General features: G+C 45.5%; 1 protein-coding gene across 1 annotated transcript in view; it reads left to right on the top strand.

The window, feature by feature from the left end:
- LOC139433870 (zinc finger BED domain-containing protein 5-like) overlaps positions 1 to 23,981 on the top strand; it is a 29,338-nt gene extending 5,357 nt beyond the window's left edge. The window contains exons 3-4 of the mRNA XM_071203311.1: positions 23,549 to 23,678; positions 23,784 to 23,981. Of these exons, the coding sequence (XP_071059412.1) occupies positions 23,549 to 23,678; positions 23,784 to 23,981 (328 nt within the window). The remainder of the gene's footprint in view (positions 1 to 23,548; positions 23,679 to 23,783) is intronic.
- Positions 23,982 to 24,696: the final 715 nt, after the last annotated feature.

Raw genomic sequence — 24,696 nt, 5'->3', positions numbered from 1 at the left:
AGCCCACACATCACACTTAAACGCTCTCCCCCTCTAAACCCAGCTACGCTGGTACCGATTCCAGATTTTGAAATCACACATGACTGTGTCACAACGATTGACATGTCTTCTTCCCCCAGAACTGATATGTTGCAAACTCCTATCCCTAATTCAGATATGATTCTATACACAGACGGGTCTGCGAGCAGGCCGTCTGACACAGTACACTTAGCAGGCTATGCTGTTGTAAATGACTGGGAAGTTTTAGAAAGCCGGGCCTTGCCAAATGGCACGTCGGCTCAGGCTGCAGAGTTTTATGCTCTGCTGAGGGCGTGTATTTTGGCTAAAGATAGAGTTGCAACCATTTTCACAGACTCCAGGTATGCATTTGGTGTGTGCCATGATTTTGGTGTCTTGTGGAAAATGCGCGGTTTCTTAACATCGGCCGGTAAGCCTATTCAACATCATGCGTTAGTAGCACAGCTATTAGACGCTATCATGCTCCCTACACAGCTAGCAGTGGTTAAGTGCGCTGCTCACACAAATTCTGATGATCCTATTTCGCGTGGAAATGCGTTAGCCGACACCGCGGCTAAACAAGCAGCAGTTTCCTCCTCTTCTATGGTGCTCCAATGCCCCTTGACACAACCCACATAACCCATTTATTTGCCTTCCTTTAATGATGTCACGGACATGCAAGCCCGCGCTGATGTTTGGGAGAAAGATTTATGGCTAAGACGAGGTTGTACACTTGACGCTGAGTCCAGCTTGTGGCTCCACCCAGACGGATGGATGGTATGTCCACGTTCGTTCCTCCATGTTTTGGCACATGTTGCACATGGCAAATCACATGTAGGAAAAGGAGGGATGAATGGGATTATAAAGTCCCAATGGTTTGCTCCAGGCATTACACTAGCTACACAGATCCTGGTAGACAGATGCATGATATGCCCGCAGACAAGACGAAGAAGTGGTCAAATTCAGCATGAACACTTACCGCCCCCCTCGGGGCCCTTTGTAAATATGCAAATTGACTTTAAACATATGCCACCATGCCAAGGATTCAAATATTTTTTGGTAATAGTGTGCCAGTTCTCCAAATGGGTAGAGGCCTACCCTACCAGAAAAGAAGACGCTAGAACAGTTGTAAAGTGTCTTCTCAAAGATGTTATTCCTAGATTTGGTGTGCCCACAGGAATTAACAGTGACAGAGGTCCAGCATTCATTTCTAAGATAACCCAGAGTCTAGCTACAGTGTTAGGGTTCAAATGGCAATTGCATGTTCCCTATCACCCACAGAGCTCAGGCCAGGTTGAGAGAATGAACTTGACTATAAAGGAGAAACTCACTAAAACAATGTTGACCACAGGACTAAAATGGGTAGACGCGCTGCCGCTAGTTCTGTGCTCCATCAGAAGTTCACCAAATGCAACGACAGGGCTTAGCCCACACGAGGTATTGATGGGAAGTGTAATGTTCGCAGGATCTAGCCCCCCAGTAACACCCCACAAACTCACTCTTTTGTGGACAGAGGATTACATGACTAACTATGTCAAATATCTAACTGACATGTTGAGAAAGTTTCACAGGCAGGTGGCTGACAGGCTCCCCCAGCCCGGAGAGGAGCCCACCCACCCCTTTCAGATTGGTGATAATGTACTAATCAAATCTCTTGAAAAAGATGCTCTGTCTCCCAGGTGGAAAGGTCCTTTCCAGGTGTTAATAGTGACCAGAACAGCGCTGAGAGTACAAGGGAGACCGGAGTGGATTCACGCTACAAGATGTCGTCTCTCCCCTCTACCGGATGCTGGCGTGTGAAGGCAGTCATCATCATCGTCATGCTGGGTCTTCTGTACCTGGCCAAGGTCGCCCTGCTAGATGGAGCTGTGGAAATCCCAACGACAGGTGGCGAGGGATCTCGCCCGTCTGAGGAAGAAAATAAGGTGCTCTTATCTACGAGCGCAGACGACTTGACCACTCAGGGCCCAGACCCTGAGGGCAAAACGACACCAACGGGCAAATCAGTGCCTAGCGACAAGGACAGGTTGTATCCAATCACCACACAGACATTCAGTATGGTGCGAGAGACACAACGAGAAAGAAAAGGAGGAAGAATCAGGAGGATTGTCTCCCTCTCTGATCACAAATCAGAGACTGTTTCTTTTAACTGTCCAGCTTCAATATGTGATTCATCTAACTGTATTATTGTATCTTATGTGTCCTTAGTTTACTCAACGTGGGAGATATATCCAATGGACCGGTACCGTACAGACGGAGTGGCGTCGGAGGGGGTGAGAATGGCACTCGACACCATTGAAGACATGCCCCCAGAACTGTGGTGTAGCACTAGAGAACAGTTTAAGACAATGATAAGGGATAAAGTAGAGTGAGGAAACCAGATTACCAGGTTCCCAATCCAGGTGCTACTGCATGCAAACTGTCTGGACCAGATAGAAAAACAAATGTTCTATCCACTCCACTTAAACACTCAGGAGGTGATGTAGATTTTTCAAAAAAGGCCTTAATCACTCCTTTTAAACAAACTAAAACTAATTCTGCAGTAAGTTTAATGTTAGACTACGCACATGAACGTAATATTAGCAACTGTTGGCTGTGCCAAAATATGCCAGAATCCATGCATTCTCCTATGTTTAGCCCAATTCCTTTTGCAAGAGCGGACTATAAATTAATTAGTTGGAACGACATTTACTCTAGGATTAGCGATGAGGCTGAGGACTGCTACACTCCTTCATACCCAACAGACTCTGATAAACCGTTACAGTACAAGGGTCTGGTCTCTCTCATTGTTGAGACAGTAAATAAAAATTATCTGCCTGACGGTTTCAAACGATTGATGTTTTTAAAACTAATATGTGAAGAAATACATTAACCTAGCTTTTGAATACAGATTCCAGTTAGCTCTGGTACAAACTAATTGTTCGGTTAATTCCACAAGTCCAACATGCACAAAACAACCACACATGGCATCTTTGTTGGTTGAAGCTTTGGTAACAGTTGTGCCCTGGTTTGGCTCCAGAACAGTGAACTCCGTTGAGGTTAAAATACATGATTGTACGCAACCAATACCCCTAGGCAATCCCCCTACACGTGACTGTTCAGTATATGTTCCCCCAATTGTAGTACACGAATGGAAGAATGTGTCCATCTGTTTCCAGAATGAAGCAGGATCTCATACCTCTGCGGATGTGGGACACAGCGACTGTAATACCATAGTGAGGGTAAAATTAGCCAGAATTCCCCTCCCACAGAGAGTTTACTTAGTTTGTGGCGACCGGGCTTATGGCTGCGTACCATATGACGTTTTTTATGGCACCTGTTATCTAGCCTACCTAATTCCTTTAATCCGTAAAGTAGAGGCAAATGAGATTGCAGCGATACTTCCCTCTCTACACAGGAACAGCAGGTCCATTACAAAAGGACAACAGGTAGCGAGCCTATTTTTGCCCTGGTACGGCATTTATGTCAGTCAGCAGGAGATCATGGCATTATCCAAAGTAGTGGAACATCATCTAAATGTATCAAATATCGTGATGTTAGCGGAACATAAAGAACTGCAGGAAGTTAGGACGGTAGCACTACAGAATCGCATGGCGCTGGACCTCCTCTTAGCTGCCCAGGGGGGCGCATGTAAAGTAATTGGTGCGGAGTGCTGTTCCTTTGTCTCTGACGCTACACCTGAAGTTATGGATATGGTTCATGACACGGCTAATGGGATAAAATAATTGCATGAAACTCATGGGTTTACATTTGGGGATTTAAGTGGAACCCTTGGATCCTGGGGAGCGGGGTTGGTTAAATTTGTTGTTACTGTTGCAGTGTTTATCTTGGTTGTGCTAATCCTAGTGACCTGTTTGATCACTGTAGTTAAATTAGCCATACGCAGGGTTGCCAAGACTACCCTCCAGGCCCCACAGAGGTTAGTGGGGTATTCTACTGTAGATGACACAATGTTGATGTAAGACGCCGAGCTTCCAGACCCATGGGTCTCCATGGCAGTTCCTGTACCTTGGGTACCTCCTTTCAGCGATTGATAAATTGATTAAAGTTGACACTCAGAATAAAGAATAAATGTTTTTGACTTTTCCTTCCTCAGGTTGTTTAGAATAAATGTTTTTGACTTTTCCTTCCTCATGTTGTTTACAATAAAATGTCTGACTTCTCCTTTTCAGATTTTTGAACAAATGTATTTGAATAAAATGTATGTAGTAAAGTGCCTTACTCTTGAATAAGTGTATTGAAGTAAACGTAAAGTAATGTTAAAGATTGAGGACACTGTACCTTTACAGATTACAGATTGATCGATTCATCACTGTGAATTTATACCGTAACTTTGAATTTTAACTGAATCCCTAATGATTCTGATTTATACCTCAATTGGATTTCTTATAATCCTACATTCTAATTGTGTTTTAATAAGTAATTGCCTTGAAGTAAATCTTTAAAGATGTAAGCTGAATTTGAATTTGTGTTTGATGAATGAGATTAACTGAGTGATAAATGATAAAAGATCTTGTTTTTTAAACATATATTTTACTATTATACTTTTGTATTGCATGTGTTATTATTGTGCCTTTTTGACAAAAGAAATCAAACACTGAAGAAAGATGATTTTTCTATTATGGTTGTCTGTATCAATCTTATTCTGTTTTTGATGTAATTAATGTAATGAGAAATCCACACAACTCTGAGGACGTTTTATTTGATTCAAGTAGTGACTGAAATATTCTTAGACTAATGTTAATTGGTTATCAATAAATTGATAAAAGCGTGGATCTGTTAGAGAATATTCTCCTGTTGTCTGTGTATAGAAGCATTTTAGTGTTTTCACATGTGTCTGCCTGATACTTAGAGCAGGGCACAGGTCAAAGGTCCTGCCTTCCTGTTGGGGGAAGTGTGGCCAACTAGGCAGATGACTCTAAACAGACTTTCTTTGTCTCTGAAGATCCTGTATTTAATTATGATTAGAAAGGGCGCAAACAGAGTCTCCTCCTGGATCCTCTGGTAGAATTGCCTGTGTTTTCTGTGTATTTCTCAGTGTTGACTCGGGATTTCTCAATGCTGTGGAAATGCCCTGTACTCACTCACGGCCGTGACTCTCGATTAAACTCAGTGTTTGATATAAAGCGGACTCCAGTTTCCATTTCTTCCATCAACATTGCTGAGCAGAAGTTTCTCTCACACTACATGGTAGAGAGACTCCTGGAACAGCGCTGGCCAGTTACTGCAACTCTATCCGATCCTGAGGTAACTCCAAGGGGCAAACAGTACTTTGACTTGAAGCCAGATCAATGGGTGCTGCTTGAAGAGCTGACACAAGGGTTGCAGCCTTTTCAATGTGCTACCGTTTACCTAAGTGGACAGGAGTATGCAACCGCTTCATGTCTTCCACAGCTGGTCAAAGGGCATCAACGGTTCACACAGCAAACCCGTTTTGAGACGGGCGCAGGGAAAGTATTTTTGGCAAGTGCAGAAAAAGGGATAAACGAAAGATGGGGGTGTCTGAACACCATCTCAGCAGAGAAAGAAAACCCGATTGTTCTTCCAGCTTCCCTTGACCCAAGATTCAGAAAGCTGAAGTTTATGGGAGCTGAAGATGGCACACGGGTGCAAGGGTCAATTGAAGTCCTTGCAATCAAAGAGGTAAGAGGGTCTGAGATACAAGGCTGTGAGCAAGTTCATCAGCAGAGAGTCAGTGTTCCAGGCAGAGGGGACAAATCAGCACTGGATAACCTCCTTCAATCTGACACAGACAGTCTGAGGGAAGAAGAGGATGAATCTCACAAAGACCAAAAGCTCCAAATGGCAAGGAGCGAAGTTCAGACGTACTTCGCAGAGCCAGCCATTCACAAAAAAGATGACCCTCTGAGATGGTGGAGGGAAAATAAGGGGCGTTTCCCTGTATTGTCAAAGCTTGCAAGATCTTTCCTTTGCATTCCTGCAACATCAACCCCGTCTGAGCGAATCTTCTCTGTGGTGGGGAATATCTGCTCTCAGAAGAGAGCAAGCCTCTCCCGAGATCATGTGGAGATGCTGACTTTCCACCATTTCAACCCAGAATAATCTAGCCAAGATGCAAGAGTGTTTATCCCTTAAATTGAAATAGTTTTTTTATTTGATTAAGGGAAACTGCTATAGTTTTTATTTATATTGCTGCTGTCCTTGGTTTAAAAATGTTGACGGACAGATTTTTTATTTATCTTTCATATATTTCAGCAGAAAGTTTCATAAATATGTATTTTTGAATCAAGTATTTGTCTATTTTGTCTTCATTGTTAGTTTCCACATGCCTAAAACAACCTCAAACGTAAATTTAAAAGTTGATGGCTAAATAAGAGCATTTGAGAAATAATAATAGTCCGAATAATCGATTAGTCGTTTCAGTAATCGATAGATTAATCGATTATCAAATTAGTCGTTTGTTGCAGCCCTAATATGGGCTATCGTCCTTCTGTTTTTATTAGGGCTGTCAGTCGATTAAAATATTTAATCGCGATTAATCGCATGATTGTCCATAGTTAATCGCGATTAATCGCAAATTAATCGCACATTTTTGATCTGTTCTAAATGTACCTCAGAGGAATATTTTTCAGGTTTTTAATACTCTTATCAACATATGAGTGGACAAATATGCTTTATGCTAATGTTTATTATCATTTGAACAATGACAAATATTCTCATGAATATTAAACACAACAACCTCTGAACATTAAAAATATTCGCCTCAATTCAACCTGGAACCTCTCTCATACAATACAAATGGTGTGTGTGTGTGTGTGTTCGTGTGCGTGTGCGTGTGTGTTGGATCGTTGGAGCTATGTGCAACTCAAGGCATATGCTCGAACGGGAGCTGCCTGGACGCTGCAATCATGAGTGTGCTGACTTTTCGTACAATGTCGTGTTCAGCGCAGTTGTGTGGCTAGAGCGCTCCTCTGTTTTCATTTAAACAGCTCCTTATATCCGTTAGCGCAGCTAGCTAGCACCAGATGCTAACAACAACAATGCACGTAAGGTCTCTCTCGCTCGCTCGGGCCACACATACACACACCCTCCCGGTCCTCCCGATGGCCAGTCGGTGCCTGCCGGCGGGTGAGCGTGGAAGTGTGGTCTGCCACAAGCGGGCAGCAGGAGCGGGGCTGTCAGCAGCATCAGTTTGTAGATGGTATTTTAAACTCGATGCGCTCTGAAACTACGGGGCGGCCGAGGAAAAAAAATACACATGCGTTAATCGCGTTAAAATAATTAGTGGCGTTAACTTGACAGCCCTAGTTTTTATACAAGAATAAATAAAAAACTCAAATTATCAAAGACTTATTTCACTCCAGGATGATAGCATATATTCACTCAGAGAGAATCAGGACAATCTGATGTAGAGTTTCAAAATAAAATACCGTTGTAGTCTCATATATGAGCTATCATCCCTCTATTTTTAGATAAGAATAAAACAAACTATCCAGTATCAAAGACTTATTTCACTTCAGGGTGATAGCAGGACACCCCATCTAATCACTCAGAGAGAATCTGGACAATCTGATGTATAGTTTCAAAATTAAAGACCTTTGAAGTTTCATATATGAGCTATCCTTCAAATGTTTGAATTACATTGAACCAGAATTGTCCCCCTTTTTTCTTTAACAGTGAAGACAATTGGATATGTTAATGATATATTGACCGGAAAACTCAAAATGTCCCCGGTTTTAATTTTGAAAATCTGGTCACCTTAGCATAAGAATAGTTATGTGTGTGTGAGGCCGTTTCTCAATCTCCAGGATTCTGCTACGTCATCGAGTGCCGCCGAAGGACTGTTCTAATCTCCAGCATACTTGGAATTCCACCGAGGCCGCGTCCTTGGTTTGGGGGACATTTCGAGGCTGCACTTGGGTAGACTTCGCGTCCTTAAAATCCCCACAATGCTTTGCGCACGGACCAATTTCAAAAACCCTTGCGGAGAATTGCTGAACCGACGCAGCACACATTTAAATGTAAGTATAGTGGCGTAGAACATGTGTTGGTAAATATGGTACTTTGTTACATTTGTTTGTTATCACCAAAAATGTGTTCCGTGAAAGTAAAGCAAGTTCATAATTAGATAGACATCGTGAGGTATTTATTTTCGGTACAGTTTATGTTGAAACCGTTAGAGTGGCACACTTGTTAGCCTGTTCCATTCTTCTTTGTTTTCCGAAGCCGTGGCTTGGAAGCATACTTGCTTCATTTCTGAAGGAAGTGACTTGGAAGTACGCGACTACCAAGCCAGCATCCTCGCGATTGAGAAACACCCCGAGAGAGTATGATTGAAAAGGAAGTGAGTTTGATCGAAAAGGAAGTTGGACTAAATTCTCAGTTCCTGACTGGCTCTACATTTTTGTTTGACGGACACCGCCCACGGCACATTGGCAGTAGACTGCTACTAATTTTCCCTATGCAGCCTGAAGAGTAAAAGGGTCAAGTCCGTCAGAAAGCAATGACAGTCAGTGTAAGTGTAAGCCTAACACTTACACTGACTGTAAGGATTAGTGACATGTATTGTGCTTATGTGATGATATTTGGAGATGTTTAAACTGCGTTACAATGCGTTAGCATTCACGCTAGCATACACGCTAGTGTTAGCCATACTAGCCTGTATACATGCTTATTACACTGCTAGCATTAGCTATATTTACCTTGTTTACACTTAGCAGTCCTATATGTTAATCTGTGTATGTTACACTTTCATGCATGAGATCCTTAAGTGCCTTGTATCTTCTTTTTTTATAGTTTCACTCTGTTTGAATGTCAGTAGACTGCAAATAATTCAATAAAGGAGCATGGCTGCTCATTCCCTGGCTCTCAAAAGACTTTGGCTGGCTGTTTAATCTATGTTCACACTGAGACAGTACAACACATAGAGAGAACAGTACACCTATTGTGTAAGTACATACAAGCAGGTCACACAGTATGATCATAAATAGATATGTTTTAGATCAAATATGATCTATTCTTATGTAACAAGATATGAAAGTGTTAATTAAGTCTAAATAACTCAAAATTAGGTACTACTGTCTTATTGGGCCCATATTGAGCAGAGCATATTAAGAACAAAACTCATGTACAACAACTTCCTTACTTGCAATAAATAAGCACTAATTAGAGGGTTGTGTCCTGGATCGCGAGCCCTGGATCGCGAGTCGTGGCTGTGGTCCTGGATCATCGGTCCTGGATGGATATCCTCGTGGATTCATCTTCCTATTATACACACATGCATTTCCAAACATTTGGACTACCTATGTTGCAAATGTATTATCTTTTCAATTTACACACGGCATCTATTGCACGTCTGTCCGTCCTGGGAGAGGGATCCCTCCTCTGTTGCTCTCCCTGAGGTTTCTCCCATTTTTCCCTTTAAACTGTGGGTTTTCTCCGGAAGTTTTTCCTTGTACGATGTGAGGGTCTAAGGACAGAGGGTGTCGTATTGTCATACTGATATTCTGTACAAACTGTGAAGACCACTGAGACAAATGTAACATTTGTGATATTGGGCTATATAAATAAACATTGATTGATTGATTGATTGATTGATTGATTGATTGATTGATTGATTGATTGATTGATTATTGAGGAAAAACTCAACAAATGGCCTACTGTATTACTTGTATAATCTGGTCATGTAGAATAAGGCATTAATAAGTGTTTTATAATGACTAATAAAGAGCCAATATACTGCTAATATGCATGTTAATTAGTTGATGGTGAATTTGTGTACCTTAATATAAAGTGTTACCAAAAGTTCTTATTGCAGCTCAAATGTAGCTAGCAGTGCTCTGAGCAGCTTCAGGCTTTGTTTTCAAGGCTGTAAACCAGTCAAGGAATGAATATTTAAACTGGCTTCCTGTTGGATCAACCTGACTTCCTTTTAAAGTATGCTCTCTCACAACCAGTACAATGTCCTATCACATAAACTGTCATAAGCTCTCAAAAACACAAGGGTTGCAGTCGAATAGTACAACAATCAGCTCCTATCGTCTAATGCTGCGCTCACACCGGACGCAATGCGAATATTCGCTTCGCTCTAATCGCTCGAGTTTCACCGCGGCTGCCAGCTGTGTTTACTCGCATCATTCAAACAAGACGCGCTGGCTCGGGAGCTACAACTACAACAAAATTAACATATTTTACTGTGATTAAATTGTAATACACGTTTCTAAATGATGCCAACGTAACAACATACTGATACCGGTTAGTAAAAAACATGAATTAATGCTTTGACAAGTCTGCAGACAGACGGCAGGCGAAAAACCTTTTAAAATGCTTGTTTTCTGAATGGAGATTGGGCCGACCAGGCTAAGCTAACGTTGTATATGCTCACTCCACACTCATAACAACGGCCTACAGACATAAATAAACCAGCGACTGTATTCGCCATGACACAGACAGTCTGTGGTTTGTACTTGTTTAACTTTTGTACAGTTTCTGAACAGATATGAGGAGCTGTGATCTCTGTGTGATAACAGCTAATGGCTGATGTTTTCTGGTTGAACTTCAGTAAAGGCAGGCTGAGATCCTCACCTCTGATTGGCTTCCGCGAGAACGCGTCACGTGAATTTGACGCTCGAGTTGAAAAAATGTAACTGTCGCGTTTGACTTGGCACAGTTCAATCGCGTGATTCGCGCCGCGTCCACCGCTTCATGCTCGCCGTCGGAGCGAATTCGCGTCTGTCCGCGACTCTGCATTGACTTTACATGTAATCGCACCGCCCCCAAACATCGCATCGCATCCGGTGTGAGTGCAGCATAACCCTGTCTATTCCTTGACCTATGTGTGAAACATCACGGGGTTAAGGGATAGTGGATAGGAGAATTCAAAAGGATTTTTGGAGAAGAGACTGCGGTGCTTTGAGAATCCGACTGCACTTTCACTATCCGACGTGTTTATGATGCGCCAGCGGACGTCATGAATGTGCGTCTACTGCTGTGGGGAAACTACAGTTCTCATTCATAACACTCCGTTCGATGTCTCACTATCGGATGCGCCTCATCGCGGAGCAAACAGAAGCATCAATCTCATTACGCCAATCCTGATTGGCTGGTGATCTTGACATCAGCGTCAGGGAAATCACCCCCTATATGTAGCTTGCGCCACAACGCATGCGTCATTCAAACACCTCTTGTCGCTTCAGAGCACATCTCTACAGTAGCCGGGCAAGCTTCACTGTCCACAGACTGAACCCAAATACCCATTTCGGTCGACTGGCGCTCGCCGGCTACTCCTTCTGCTTCGCAGGAAGTCGGTAGGACTAACGCCGTTAGTATTTAAAATCGACCTTGCCCTTCTCTTGAAGGATAAAGATAAGGCAAAAGTAACAGTGAATATAAGATATAGTAAATCCTATCATGGAAACGCTAAAAACATTGAGCTGTCTGAGTGGAAAAGTACTGTGTTAAAGTTTACTGCTGAGATGCCTCAGCAGTTGGCCGGCTACATCCTGTTATCTTCAAGGACTAGAACACCATGTTACGAGTATGTGTGGCCCTGACCTTCAAAAGGCACAACTGTCTTGTGAGCGAAAACCAGATAAAGCAGGTAATAAAGACACATCGAAATTAGGAAGAGGGAGTAGGGCCCTGGCCCTGACCTTGGCTAAAACTGGGGGTTGCTGGGCAGCAAAGGCAGATTACAGCAAGAGAGAGCACCAAAGGTGGGGGCTTCACAGCAAATACTATAAAGAACAAAATGTATTCAGGATTCGGGGCTCTCTTCAACTGGGATCTTACACTGACGAGCTTGTCACGGTGAGAACTCAAGAAGGAGTCCAAGGCGCTTTGTGGTATAGTATCAGATTGATGTGTCTTTGTTGAACTGTGTAATAAAGTGCTTATTTGAAGAAACAATCCATTGGAGTGCAAAGTCTAGTTTTTGTACAGCTAACAGAGAATAGTGTCGAAGGGCACAATTCCTTTTCCCTCAGAACTAAGAACGGTCATCGGCGGATCCGGACGGCGACCCCGCTCTGGCCATATCCAAACGATCTACGCGGAGGACGGACCTGGTCCGGTAGACTCCAACACTCTACACGAGAAAGTAAGGTAGGTCCGATTTTTTCAAGCTAGCAGCACACCTGTTGCTAGCTCGCTCCCTCTCTACCGACACCACGGTAGCGAGGAAGTTTTTCTTTTCTCTTCCCACGGAGGGGAAAAGGATTAAAAAGGAGCATCCTGCCACACCAGTCAGTATTCTCCGGGAATAAAAGACCCACTCCGTCCTTTTTTCTCCGGATTAAGGACAAGGTTGTAATACCCGTCCCACATGTCGAGAGCGGGCCCTCTCCACGCCACGAGGCGACAAAGATGGACGCCCCTCTCCCTCACACCAGAGGAGTCAGGAACTCGGTGGCTCGACTCTGCGGCTGCGGGTTGAAGATCTCGGGCACAGACACACACCAGGTCTGTTCGTCCTGCCTCGGGCTGGAACACGCCCGAGGCGCTATCGACAACCCCGGCTCATGCGGACATTGTGTCCGCTTCACCGTCAAGAGCCTCCGCCGACGGTTAGCAAGACAAGCTAGCCTGTCGGAACAGGACCCCCCCATGTCCACGGACCCGCCGGCCGGCAGTCAAGACACGGGGGCGTCCGCCACAGAGAGCGAACCCCTCTCCGTGTCGGTCTGGGGCTCATTACCCGCTATGGCCACAGAACCGGAATCCCGCGCCCTGGCAGGCCGGGACCCGGTGACGACAAGACACGCGGGAACGGATTCCCGCGCTTTACCAAGCTGGGGCTCCCGATTAGACCTCACCATGGTCTCACCCGCGGAGGATGTCCTCGAGCTGGACTATGAGGAGGACGCCCTGGCGTTCCTCCTGTCCGAGTCAGATGAACAAGAAGAGGACACCTTCATGTCATCGGCCCAGGCTGCCTGGAGCGAGGGCTGCTCTCCCGGGCGACAGCACACCAGCTTCGCCCGGTCTGAGCATGGACCTGCAGGCCGTGTGCAAACGCGCTGCGGTCAGACTCAACGTCCCGTGGCCTGAAGAAGAAGCGAGCGGCGTGACAGCCCCTCCTTCTCCCCTCCGTGAATGTGTTCCCGCCGCCTCAAGAGATGCCTAAACACCATCCTCAAGTCCGCACAAACACATGACACACATTGATTGATTCCTCTGTCATAAACCATTTGCCGCTGACGCATCCAGGCTTCAGGCCGAGGGCGCAGCTCAAAAAAATTAAAAGAAAATCAATGAAGCCAATAAACAGCCCGTCAATTGTTCCCCTTCTGAGAGCAGCTACGGCATCTCTCAAAAGGCGGATTACTGACGGGTCTGTGAAGGCACCAAAGCTGGGGCTTTAAGGGCACCACCGTCACGCGCATGCGCAGTGCCGGCTGGGGTCGTGAAGGCACCACCGTCACGCGAATGCGCTGTGCCGGCTGGAGCTGTAAAGGCACCACCGTCACGCGCATGCGCTGTGCCGGCTGGAGCTGTAAAGGCACCACCGTCACGCGCATGCACAGTGCCGGCTGGGGCTGTGAAGGCACCACCGTCACACGCATGCGCAGTGCCGGCTGGAGCTGTAAAGGCACCACAGTCACGTGCATGCGCAGTGCCGGCTGGAGCCGTAAGCGTGACATCTCAGCTGGCTCTAAGGAGCATACAGCAGGAGATACTCACAACATCTGCCTGGGCTTCTCAAAACAGTTACACATTATCTATTTTCACAAGCCCAGAGAGAGTCAACCCATATTCTGGAGAGAGAGGTTCTCTCTCTCCGAGAAAGAAGGGTTTTATCTATAATGCCCGCCGAGCAGAGTCAGATTACGCAGACAAATGTCCTCGTAAAGCACCCGCTCAACATGGGTCTCAGAATAAAACTAAACCCTGCGCGCCACGGCGTGCGGAGAGTATTGGTTATTATGTAATGCGTAGTGGCACTACACCCGACTTTTCTAGTACGGGACGCGCCTATGGGTGCTGTCCTTTCACGGAAGGTGGTCACCACGGACGCAGGTCAGACAGGCTGATAGGGGATTTACGAAGGTCGCCCGGTGAGAGGTCTCTAGAGCAGAGACCTCCAGCGGGCGCACATAAATCACCCGGAGCTTTTAGCGGTGGTCCCCACCCTAAAACTCTTCCTGCCTTCTCTCAGAGGACACCATGTCCTCGTGAGGACAGACAACACGACATTGTGTATGAACCGCCAAGGGAGGTTGCGTTGTCTCCAGTCACACACACTGGCACACAAACTATCCCTTGGAGCGGCAGACGTCTCCTCTCTCTGAGAGCGACACAGGTACCGGGAGTGATGCACCTCGGGACAGAACTACTGTCCAGAGGTGCACCACTCTATGCAGACTGGACTCCACATCCAAGGATCGTGAGTCCGCTGTGGGTGCGTTACGGCAGAGAACAGTTAAATCTGTTCGCAAAAAGAAAAGATGCTCAATGACAGCTGTTCTCTTTAATGCACGATTTAAACGCACTGTTAGGCGGGGAAGCACTCGTACACGATTGACCTCCGGGTCCTCTGTACGCGCCCCCACCCCTGGCTCTGTTACCCCCAACTCTGACCAGAGTGACGGAGCAACGCCACACACTTACTCTGATGTTTCCGCCCTAGCCCGCAACGTACGGGCTGGCGGAGATATATCAGCTGTTGTGCTGGCAGCCATGGCAGCCCCCACCACGCAGGGACAGATTGTCTCAGGCGGGCGGGGGCGATCCTTCACCCACGCCCAGAGCGCGGGGCACTATGGGCCTGACCCGTGAGTGGTACAATCTGAATACAGTGGGACTCCCTCAGAAGGTGATAAACACTATTCAGAGTGCGAGAGCATCCTCCACCAGGTCTCTTTACGACTGTAAGTGGAGGGTGTTTGAGGAGTGGTGCCTTCAAGAAGGACACATCTCTTTTCAATGTCCTGTCGGGGTGATTTTATCATCTCTACAGGACTTGATCGATAAACACATGACATGAAACATCTGTCACTCAAGACAGTGCTGTTACAGTGCTGTTACTGGCCCTGGCATCCGCCAGGCGGGTCAGTGATATCCATGCACTGTCGGTACATCCCTCATGCACTCAGTTCGCCCCAGGGCAAACGAGAGTGTTGTTGAAGCCCAACCCTGCCTTTACACCAAAGGTGGTTGGTTCGTGTACCCCAATTGACATTGAGGCATTTCCTCCGCCGCTGGTTTCCTCCGGGGAGCAGCAGCAGGATCTGTTGTGTCCAGTCCGTGCTTTACGCACATATATGGACAGATCAAAGGAGCTTCGTCTTAATGACCAACTCTTCGTGTCCTGGGCTAACCCTCACAAGGACAGCCTGTTACTAAGCAACGGCTCTCCCACTGGATTGTGGAGGCAATTGCTTTGGCCTATACGAGTCAGAATTTGCAAGCACCTTCGGGTCTGCGGGCTCACTCGACTCGGGGCCTGGCTACATCCTGGGCTTTGTTCAAGGGTGTTTCCATCCAAGACATCTGTGTAGCGGCGAGCTGGTCCTCGCCGCTCACTTTTGTCCGCTTTTACAGGCTAGACGTCTCCGCTCCAAGCGTGGCCCGAACAGTGCTGGGCACCTTGTTGAGTCGGGACTCTACCTGTTAAATTCTGGTTGATCTGTGATTTTCGAGATAAGCTCGTCTGGCAATACGGGAGCTACAATTTCCCATAGTGATACATCGAACGGAGTGTTATGAATGAGAACTATAGGTTAATTACGTAACCCCAGTCCTCAGAGTAACGGAGCGTCCACACTACAGCTTCAAAAAAAGCTTGGAGCTGGGCGTGTCTGGAGCTTGGGGATTGTATTCAAGCGACACGACCAACAACCAATCACATGAATCTCCCGCCCCCGACATACAAAGCAAAAAACCCTGGGGATTTTATGGGAGCAATATATATATAAACTCCCCAAACAGGCGAAAACCTACCAGTTTCACCCACTGTCTCTGCCACCTCCCTCCATGCCTGGTTCCTCCGGTTTGTATCCCGGTAGGTGAAGAGGGTCTGGTCATACAAAACCGCGTGATTTGCTACGGCGATAATTAGTTTCTCCTCCAACTTTTTTTTAAATATAGAAATGAACGGCGGGATATCTCTCCCAGCTTAGACGCGGTTTGATTGGCTACGGCTTGAGCTGTCAGATTTTCCGAAACGGGATTTAATTGGCTGGCGCTGGCTACTCCGGCGTCTCCGGCGGAGACGGACCGCTCTGCTACCCACAATTCAGTTCGGCGAAAAAGCGAGGCAACGTGACGTCACCCCATTCAAAGTGAATGGGCAGATTGGACGCTGTCGACGCTGTAGTGTGGACGGAGGATGGAGGGGACACTGGTGGTCCCAAGCGTGAGTTCCTGACCCTCCTTATGGAACGCCTGAGAATGAAGAAAACATCACGTCAGCAACTGTTTGTGCCCCATGGCGGTGTGACTTTCCCAGCCGCTCACTGTCTCAAAATCTGATTCTAAATGTATAATGTTCTCTATAAAGATAGAACTAATACACAATTATGAATGTATAATATAAGCTGTTTTGTGTATTTAATCATGCATTGGTCTACAATTTAATGATGGCTTCTACATATTTCACATAAACAGACAATGAAAAAATGTGTCCTTCATGCTGATAACTAGTGTATGCATCTGCAATTAGTATTCTAAACAGAGTAGTGTGTTGAATCCTTATTTCTTGCATTTGAAACAGATACAAAAAAAAAAGGTGAACTTACTGTTGTGTTCAACTTCTGCCACAAACTGTACATGTTTGCCACAGCAGGAGCCACAGAGCACTTGAACTGTCCCCAGATGTTTGCCACAGAAAGGACAAAACATGGCAGCCTGAAAAGACATACATTGATGTAGTAAATCCATTGAATCAAGTCAAAAACACACAGTCTAAATAGTGGTTAGCTAAATCCGTTGAATCTGTGTTCTCTCTCTCTCCTTGAATGTCTTCTCTATATTTGTTCTTGAGCATGACTAATGCACACTATTCTCCTGTCATTACTTTGTCCCTCTTCACATGTTGTCACTTCTCTTTCTCTCTCAATTCAATTCAATAGCTTTATTAGTATGACCATTGCTAAAGCTCTGTATAGTTGCAACATCTATACACAAATACATACATATAAACAAACTGCTAAGAATTAAAATGTCCTTTTTCCACGGTACTCACTATGGCCCGTGTTATTTGTCTGCACTTGATTTGTCCTCTCTTTTAACAATGTTCTTCCCTCACGTTATCTTCTCTTCACGTGAAGCTCCCCTCTCCTCAGCTAACGCTAGCTATATAAATATGACGCTCTATGTATCAAAACAAAACTTACCTTCCTATATCTATCTCCACTTAAATTAACTTTCTTTCCTCCCGATTTCCATCACTCTTGTTCGTTCACTCTATGTCTGGTCAGGTATCAATCTGTTCCACGTAGCGCGCCCCCTAGAGGCCTGGAGCACTTCCGGAATGTTTTTTTTTGTATGTGTTTTGGGATTTGTACGTGCTTTGGACTTTGCATATCGTTTTGGTATTTGCAGCGTTTTTTTGTTGACGCTTGGCGGTGGGCATGTCTGAAGCTTGGGGAGTCAACGTGACCAACAACCAATCACATGAATCTCCCGCCCCTGACATAGCAAAAAAGGAAAAGTCCGGGGTTGCGTTCGGATAGTTTAAAAATCAGCTCCTAAATTCTAACCAGAGGCGGATTTAGGATTGTAGGAGATCCGGGGCTTAGCCCAGGAGTTTTTTTGGGGGGGGTGCAGGGGTAAAGTGCTATTTTTTTTACAAGTGGGGGGTGGACCAAACATCCTTTAGGGGGGTCGTTGCCTCCTCTAGGGGGGTCCGGGGGCATGCTCCCCCCGGGAAGATTTTTTTTTTTATATTGAAGTTAAAAGCATCAATCTGGTGCACTTTGAGAGCAACATTAACCCTACCTTAATAATACCTTAAAGGGGACATATCATGCTATATTTGAACAATATATTGTAGGGCCATACCTATATAAATAGTTTTTCTTTCAAAATACCAAACAGATCCTGCATTTTAGCCATGCCTCATTTCGCTCTATTTGCTCTTTCCAGCGCTGTTTTTGCAGGGGGCTGATTCTGTGAGCTGCAGCACATCCCCCTGCAGGAGAGGGGAGAGTGCTCTGAGATCAGCTGCTGGGCTGCAGCGGGGAGAAGAGGGGGAGAAAAAGAGATCTCCGTCCTCCGTGTTTTATTCTTATATTATTATATAGAGTCGTTATTCATTTGTTTTAAAGCTCAATAAATAACAAAGAAGACCTTTGACCGGCACTTTTCTAATTTTGTCCGGAAGATATAAACTTTAACGGACATGTTGACCGGCGAAATAAAAATCGAACTGAAACTCTGCCGCACGGTCCCCTCGTTCCTTGGAAGAGCCGGAGAGGAGGGTGTTTGTCATCTGCTGGTGGACTACCGGAGAGAATTACAGCGAGGGAGGGATTGCATTGAATTACAGCGAGGGAGCAAACACTTGCCTCGGGGAGGGAGAAAAAGAGCCAGAGCAGAGAATAAACAGAAGGGCAACCATGCACGGGAAGTCTTCTTCGCTGCTTTTGTGGCAGACTACAGCGCCACTTACAGGCCTGGCATATGTACTACAGCGTCTCCAGCGCAATGGCCGGCCGTGGCCCAACCCCACATTCCCCTGATAGGTGGAGAATTGACCAATAAGCGGAGCACCACTTCTGTGACGTAGAAAATAATTCAAGATCAGTCTGTATCAGATCCGTTGCAGCCCCGTTTTTAGAGATTTGGGTATGGAGGACAAGAGAGAGGGTTGTGTTTTCTGACACTTGGTGAGTTCCCTGGAACACCGGGGACTAGGGGTGTAACGGTTCACAGAAGTCACGGTTCGGTTCGTACCTCGGTTTGGGGGTCACGGTTCGGTACGACAAGTACAACAAGAAAAAGCAAAAAAAAGTCCCAAATGCATAATTCCAGGTTTGTTGTTATTTACTTTTGAACAGTAGTGCAAGTTTCAGTTTAAAAATAAGGAACTCTGACATTTTGAATAATTAACTGTATTAAACAGTTAAAAACAAACCACAAACAGTACCACACACACACTCATATGGCCATAGTATCTATAATGGCTGATGTCAAACAAAAAGGTTTCATCAAGCTGTAAAACTAAAAAGAATGTCTTGAAAATATTACATCATAAATAATAAGAAAGTGTTTCAAGAACGCAAAGTCGTTGAAAAAATATGCCAAAAGCTTCCGTTATTTATTTTGGTCTCTCGGCTTTCATGTCTATTGGCTTCTTAAAAACAGCGGGGATCAGCTGTTGAACTGCTGTTGTCTTTTGCCGGGCTCCGGTGATTGGCAAATCTGGGTGATGCCTGTTGATGTGATTTAGCATGTTTGGCGTGTGTTCCCATTAGCATACCGCACCGCTATCGAACAACGCCGACACACCGTCCTCTTCCGATCCACTGCGCATTGTTTATCGTTTTATAGATCTATTCTCATCCACCATCTTTGTTTGTGACGTAAAGAGTATAAGAGTCACGTTTCTGAATCGGGCACTCTGAGCGGATGCAGTCACAGCCAATCGGATTCAGAGTGTTGCCTGTCCGTTCCGTTGCCTGTCAGTTCCGTTGCTATGGTTCCGTTGTTATGTGTACTGAAACGAGAGCCGGTATAATTCCACTCGCAAAAACAAAATAAAAATTGGAATACGTTATTTTAGTGTCTTAAAAGTAGACTGAGGTATGAAGGGTTAACGTTACATCTTAGAATAATTTTTAGTCATGTTCTGTATACATACTAACATATAAGGGTATTGACTTAGTGTGGTTTATCTTTTTGTCGCTGCTTTTAATTTAAACTGAGCTGTTGTGTTCATCAGTAAAGTGGAACTTCTGTGTGAACTATTCATATCTTAAACTGCACTGTAACTTTTTATTCATGTATTTTTTCTTTTAATGTTTCTTTTATTATCTTTTACTGTTTTTAAATGCCTTTGTCTGAATGTCTTTCATTTTTGTAAAGCACCTTCAATTGCCTTGTGTTGAAAGTTGCTATATAAATAAACTTGCCTTGCCTTGGTTACTCCATGTTTACTAGCTATAAGATTAACGTTACAGTACATCACTCTTTTTCACTTCTTACTCAGTCAGCCAGAGTGCAGATATCACCATTAGATTCACAAACCTGAAACATCATCCATTTCTTCACTGCTGGCGATGACATTGTTGTCAGCTGCTGATACTGCTGCTGCTGCTGCTGCTGCTGCAGCAGCTTGTGGCGCCTGCTTCGATGAAAATAACTTTCTAATATCCATAACTTTATAGGCTATTAGCTTAAAACTCGTCAGGCACAAGGAAGGATCACTTCTTCTTCAGAGCAGGGAAGGCTACGCAGTACGCAGGCTAATGTCCCGCAGCGGCTGCCTCTCTGGTGGACTCCGGTACTGCACATTACTCCCGAGACATTTAAAAAAAAAAAAAAAAAATGTAAGTGAAACATCCGGGGCTTTTCAGAAAACATCCGGGGCTTGAGCCCAAGTAGCCACCCCCTAATGCCGCCTCTGATTCTAACCCTATCTCCTATTCCTTGACCTCTGAGTGAAACGTCACGGGGTTAAGGGATAGTGGATAGGAGAATTCAAAAGGATTTAGGAGAAGAGACTGCGGTGCTTTAGAGAATCCGACTGCACTTTCACTATCCAACGTGTTTATGATGCGCCAGCGGACGTCATTGTGTGCGTCTGCTGCTGTGGGGAAACTATGGAAACCACAGTTTTCTATACAGCGGACTACAACATGGATGTTTAATAAGAACGAGGGACTACTGTAAACTCATCTAGAGACTCTGCACCGTGCTCTGATGCTGTTGCTTTGCTTTATGAACGTGGACAACAGAGAAACATATTCTTCATGACCAAAGTTGGAATTGAAATAAAAATAGGAAAGTGAAACTTATGCTCGTCACCCTCTCCCTCCGGTCCACATTAATACAAAAAATGATCCCAGTATGATTGTATGAACTATGAAAATATCTTAAAATCAATACAAATGTATTTATTATAAACGTTAGTCCTTAACATCTATCACTGTGTATATCACCATTCAAACATCTTTTAAAAGTTGAACAAACCCCACACAGCTCAGTGAAATGTTGACTTTATTTGATAATTTCAGTAAAAACTAACGTTCATATTTCTCTTTTTGATTATAATACTGATGAACGTTCAAAACAAAGCACTTTGGCAACTTACCACATACGTTTTAAAAAGCTTAATAAGCACCGTAACTTTCATGATATAATTTCTCCGTCATAATCGATTGTTTCCGTAAACGGCCGACTGTTGTGTGACGTCAAATGCTGCGGCTGCAAGGCATTGTGGGGCAGCATTTTCTCCTCTCCTTTCGGTTAGGGAGGTCCAGTGGCTCCTAAGCTAAAGGAGGTTATAAAGGAAGTTTGAAACCTCCTTTCCTATCATTCTAGAGAATTCGAACGGCACTTATCATGGCTGCCACTGAGGGACTTCCGGGTCATTTCACTCCGTTAGGAAGGTTCCTAAGCTAAATGGACTATTCGACTGCAGCCCGGTTCTTCTCCACTATTGCCAAAATGGATGCCGGTTTTGTAGCAAGGGTAGCACGGGCAAGTGTAGTAGCAAGGGTGGCTTTAGTGTATGCAATGTCTCGCAGGAGGCCATGTAGTGTGCGTCGCTGTTGGGTACATCCGATACTCAGAAAACGTCTGCAACGGGGGGAATACCACGTTCTGGTCCAAGAGCTCCGCCTGGATGATGTATTGTTTCAGCAGTAGTTCAGGATGAGCAAAGACGTGTTCGACGACGAGTTGCTCGGAAAAGTGGGTCCACTGATTTCAAAGGCAGACACCCGTATGCGTTTGCCGAGCGACTCGCCATCTGCCTACGGTACGTTTTGTGTATTTCTACTTCTTTAACCTGACTCTGTATATAAAGAGAGAGAATGCATGCCATGGATGAATGATGAATGAAGTCTGTGATTTAGTTCAGATGGATGACATTAATTAAGATAGCTAGGTAAATACAGTATTGCTCCCCTGTGTACATGGCGTGTGTGTGTGGGGGGGGTCTGTGTGTGTGGGGGGGGGGGGTCTGTGTGTGTGTGTCTGCGGTCTGTGTGTGTGTGTGGGGTCTGTGTGTGTGTCTGTAGTCTGTGTGTGTGGGGGGGGGTCTGTGTGTGTGTCTGCGGTCTGTGTGTGGGGGGGGGTATGTGCGTGTGTGTGTGTGTGTGTGTGTGGGGGGGGTCTGTGTGTGTGTCTGTGTGTGTGTCTGCGGTCTGTGTGTGTGTGGGGTCTCTGTGTGTGTCTGTGGTGTGTGCTGGGGGGTGGTCTGGGGGGTATGTGTGTGTGGGGTGTGTGTCTCTGTGGTCTGTGTGTGTGGGGGGGTCTGTGTGTTTGTGGTCTGTGTGTGTGTGCGTGGGGGGTCTGTGTGTGTGTCTGTGGTAAGTGTGTGTGTGTGTCTGCGGTCTGTGTGTGTGTCTGTGGTATGTGTGGGGTATGTGTTGTGTGTGTGTGGGGGGGGTCTGTGTGTGTGTGTGGTCTGTGTGTGTGTGGGGGGTCTGTGTGTGTCTGTGGTCTGTGTGGGGTCTGTGTGTGTGGGGGGTCTGTGTGTGAGTGTGTCAGGGTTTCCGCTAGGATTTTTTCTCGCCGGTCAAATGTCCGGGCAGAATTTATTTTACCGGACTAATTTGAAACTTACCGGTCATATTTCAATAATAATAATAATAGTTGTGTAGCAGAGTTTCCATTAGCAGGTAATAACCAGACTATGAGCAGATATGCTTCAGTTTAAAACTCAGTTCACGGGTCTCATTTTTATATTGCTTCAGTTTATAATCGTAACAGATCGAAAAATTCAGATTCATTTTTCAATAAATGATTCCACAAACAACAAACAACATAATTATTACATTCAAACAAACTACTTGTAGTAGATAACGTACATTATTCAGAAGTTTACATCAACTTTGAATAATAACACGGGAGAAACGGAGCCTCTCTTTTCCCCTCTCTCTCCTGACAGCACGTCAGTTTCTCATGCAGCTCCTGCAGCTCGCTAAACAGAGGGCGGGGCTTCAGGTGCTCATGCAGAGCTGCGTGTCTCGGTCAGACTCAGCAGCTGATCTGATCTCTCTCTCGCGTCCGGTTACACTTCACTCGCGGTCATGTCCATATCGATCAGACCCAGCTCTCCTGATCGGCCTTTATAGAGAGCACCGATCAAACTATTAAGAGTGAATATCGGCCGATAATGACCGGCGGCCGATCGATCGGAGCCTCCCTAATTATTACCAGACATTTTGACCATCAGGTTTTGAATTTACCGGTTTTTTATAAATTTTACCAGCTAAAAACCGGTAATTACCGGCTAACGGAAACCCTGGTGTGTGTGTGGGGGGGGGTCTGTGTGTGTGTCTGTGGTCTGTGTGTGTGGGGGGTCTGTGTGTGTGTCTGTGGTCTGTGTGTGGGGGGGGGTCTGCGTGTGTGTCTGTGGTCTGTGAGTGTGTGTGTGGGGACATATACTTTTTTTTAATCATGTATATTATCTTTTTCTCAGGTACCTGGCAACCGGTGACTCATACAGGACCATAGCATTCAGCTATCGGGTCGGGCATGCAACCGTGGCTGTCATTGTCAGGGAGGTTGCGGGTGCCATCTGGACCGCCCTGGTTGAGGAGACCATGCCGGTACCACAGACCGAGGACTGGAGAGCCATCACTGCTGGGTTCCAGGAGCGCTGGAACTTTCCGAATTGCGTTGGTGCCATTGATGGGAAGCACGTGGTGATCCAGGCTCCGGCAAATTCTGGGTCCCTGTACTTCAACTACAAGTCCACCCACTCCTTGGTACTACTGGCTGTAGTGGATACCCAGTACCTCTTCAGGGTAGTGGATGTCGGAGGCTTTGGAAGGAGCAGCGACGGTGGGAGCCTGCGGGAATTCTGCATTTGGAGAGAGGCTCAGAGATGGCAGTCTGCAGCTACCACCTGACACCGTCATCCCAGGAGCAGAGCGGCTCGGCCTTTTTCCCCATGTGTTTGTTGGAGATGAGGCTTTTCCGCTGCTGGACAACCTGCTGCGTCCGTTCCCTGGACGTCACCTCACACGCGAAAAGAGGATGTTCAACTACCGCCTCAGCCGGGCCAGGTTGGTGGTTGAATGTGCGTTTGGCATCCTCTCATCCCAGTAGAGAATGTTCCGGCGTGTCATCACCACCAGCCCAGAGGTAGCAGAGTTGTGTGTGAAGGCCACCTGTGTGTTGCACAACTTCCTCCGCAGGAAGACGATAGGAAGGACATCACGCACACCTATCGCCAGTGTTGTGCTAGTTACTGAAAACCAGTAACTAGTTACCATTACTAGTTACTTCATTTCAAAAGTAACTCAGTTACTTTACTGATTACTTACACCAAAAAGTAATGCGTTACTGTGAAAAGTAACGTTTTAGTTACTTAAAAAAAGGGCTCCCATTATATTAATGCCCTTATAGCCTTCATTTCAGTACTGTTATTGCATTGAAGAATAATACAATCTGTTGATCAACTTGACATGCATTATATGCAATCTGGATAGCATCGATATTAGCTGGCTTTACATTTTTGTATATTCTTTCTCCAGGTAGTTGGAAAAAGTTTTCCGTCTCATATGCCGTGTGCCGCCCGGACATGCTATCATGCTAACTAGCTCCCTGAAAGCGGGTGACTCC

The sequence above is a fragment of the Pseudochaenichthys georgianus genome, chromosome 5 (assembly GCF_902827115.2).
Source record: "Pseudochaenichthys georgianus chromosome 5, fPseGeo1.2, whole genome shotgun sequence".
Classification (NCBI taxonomy): domain Eukaryota; kingdom Metazoa; phylum Chordata; class Actinopteri; order Perciformes; family Channichthyidae; genus Pseudochaenichthys; species Pseudochaenichthys georgianus.
This window is presented reverse-complemented; position numbering and strand designations above follow the sequence as displayed.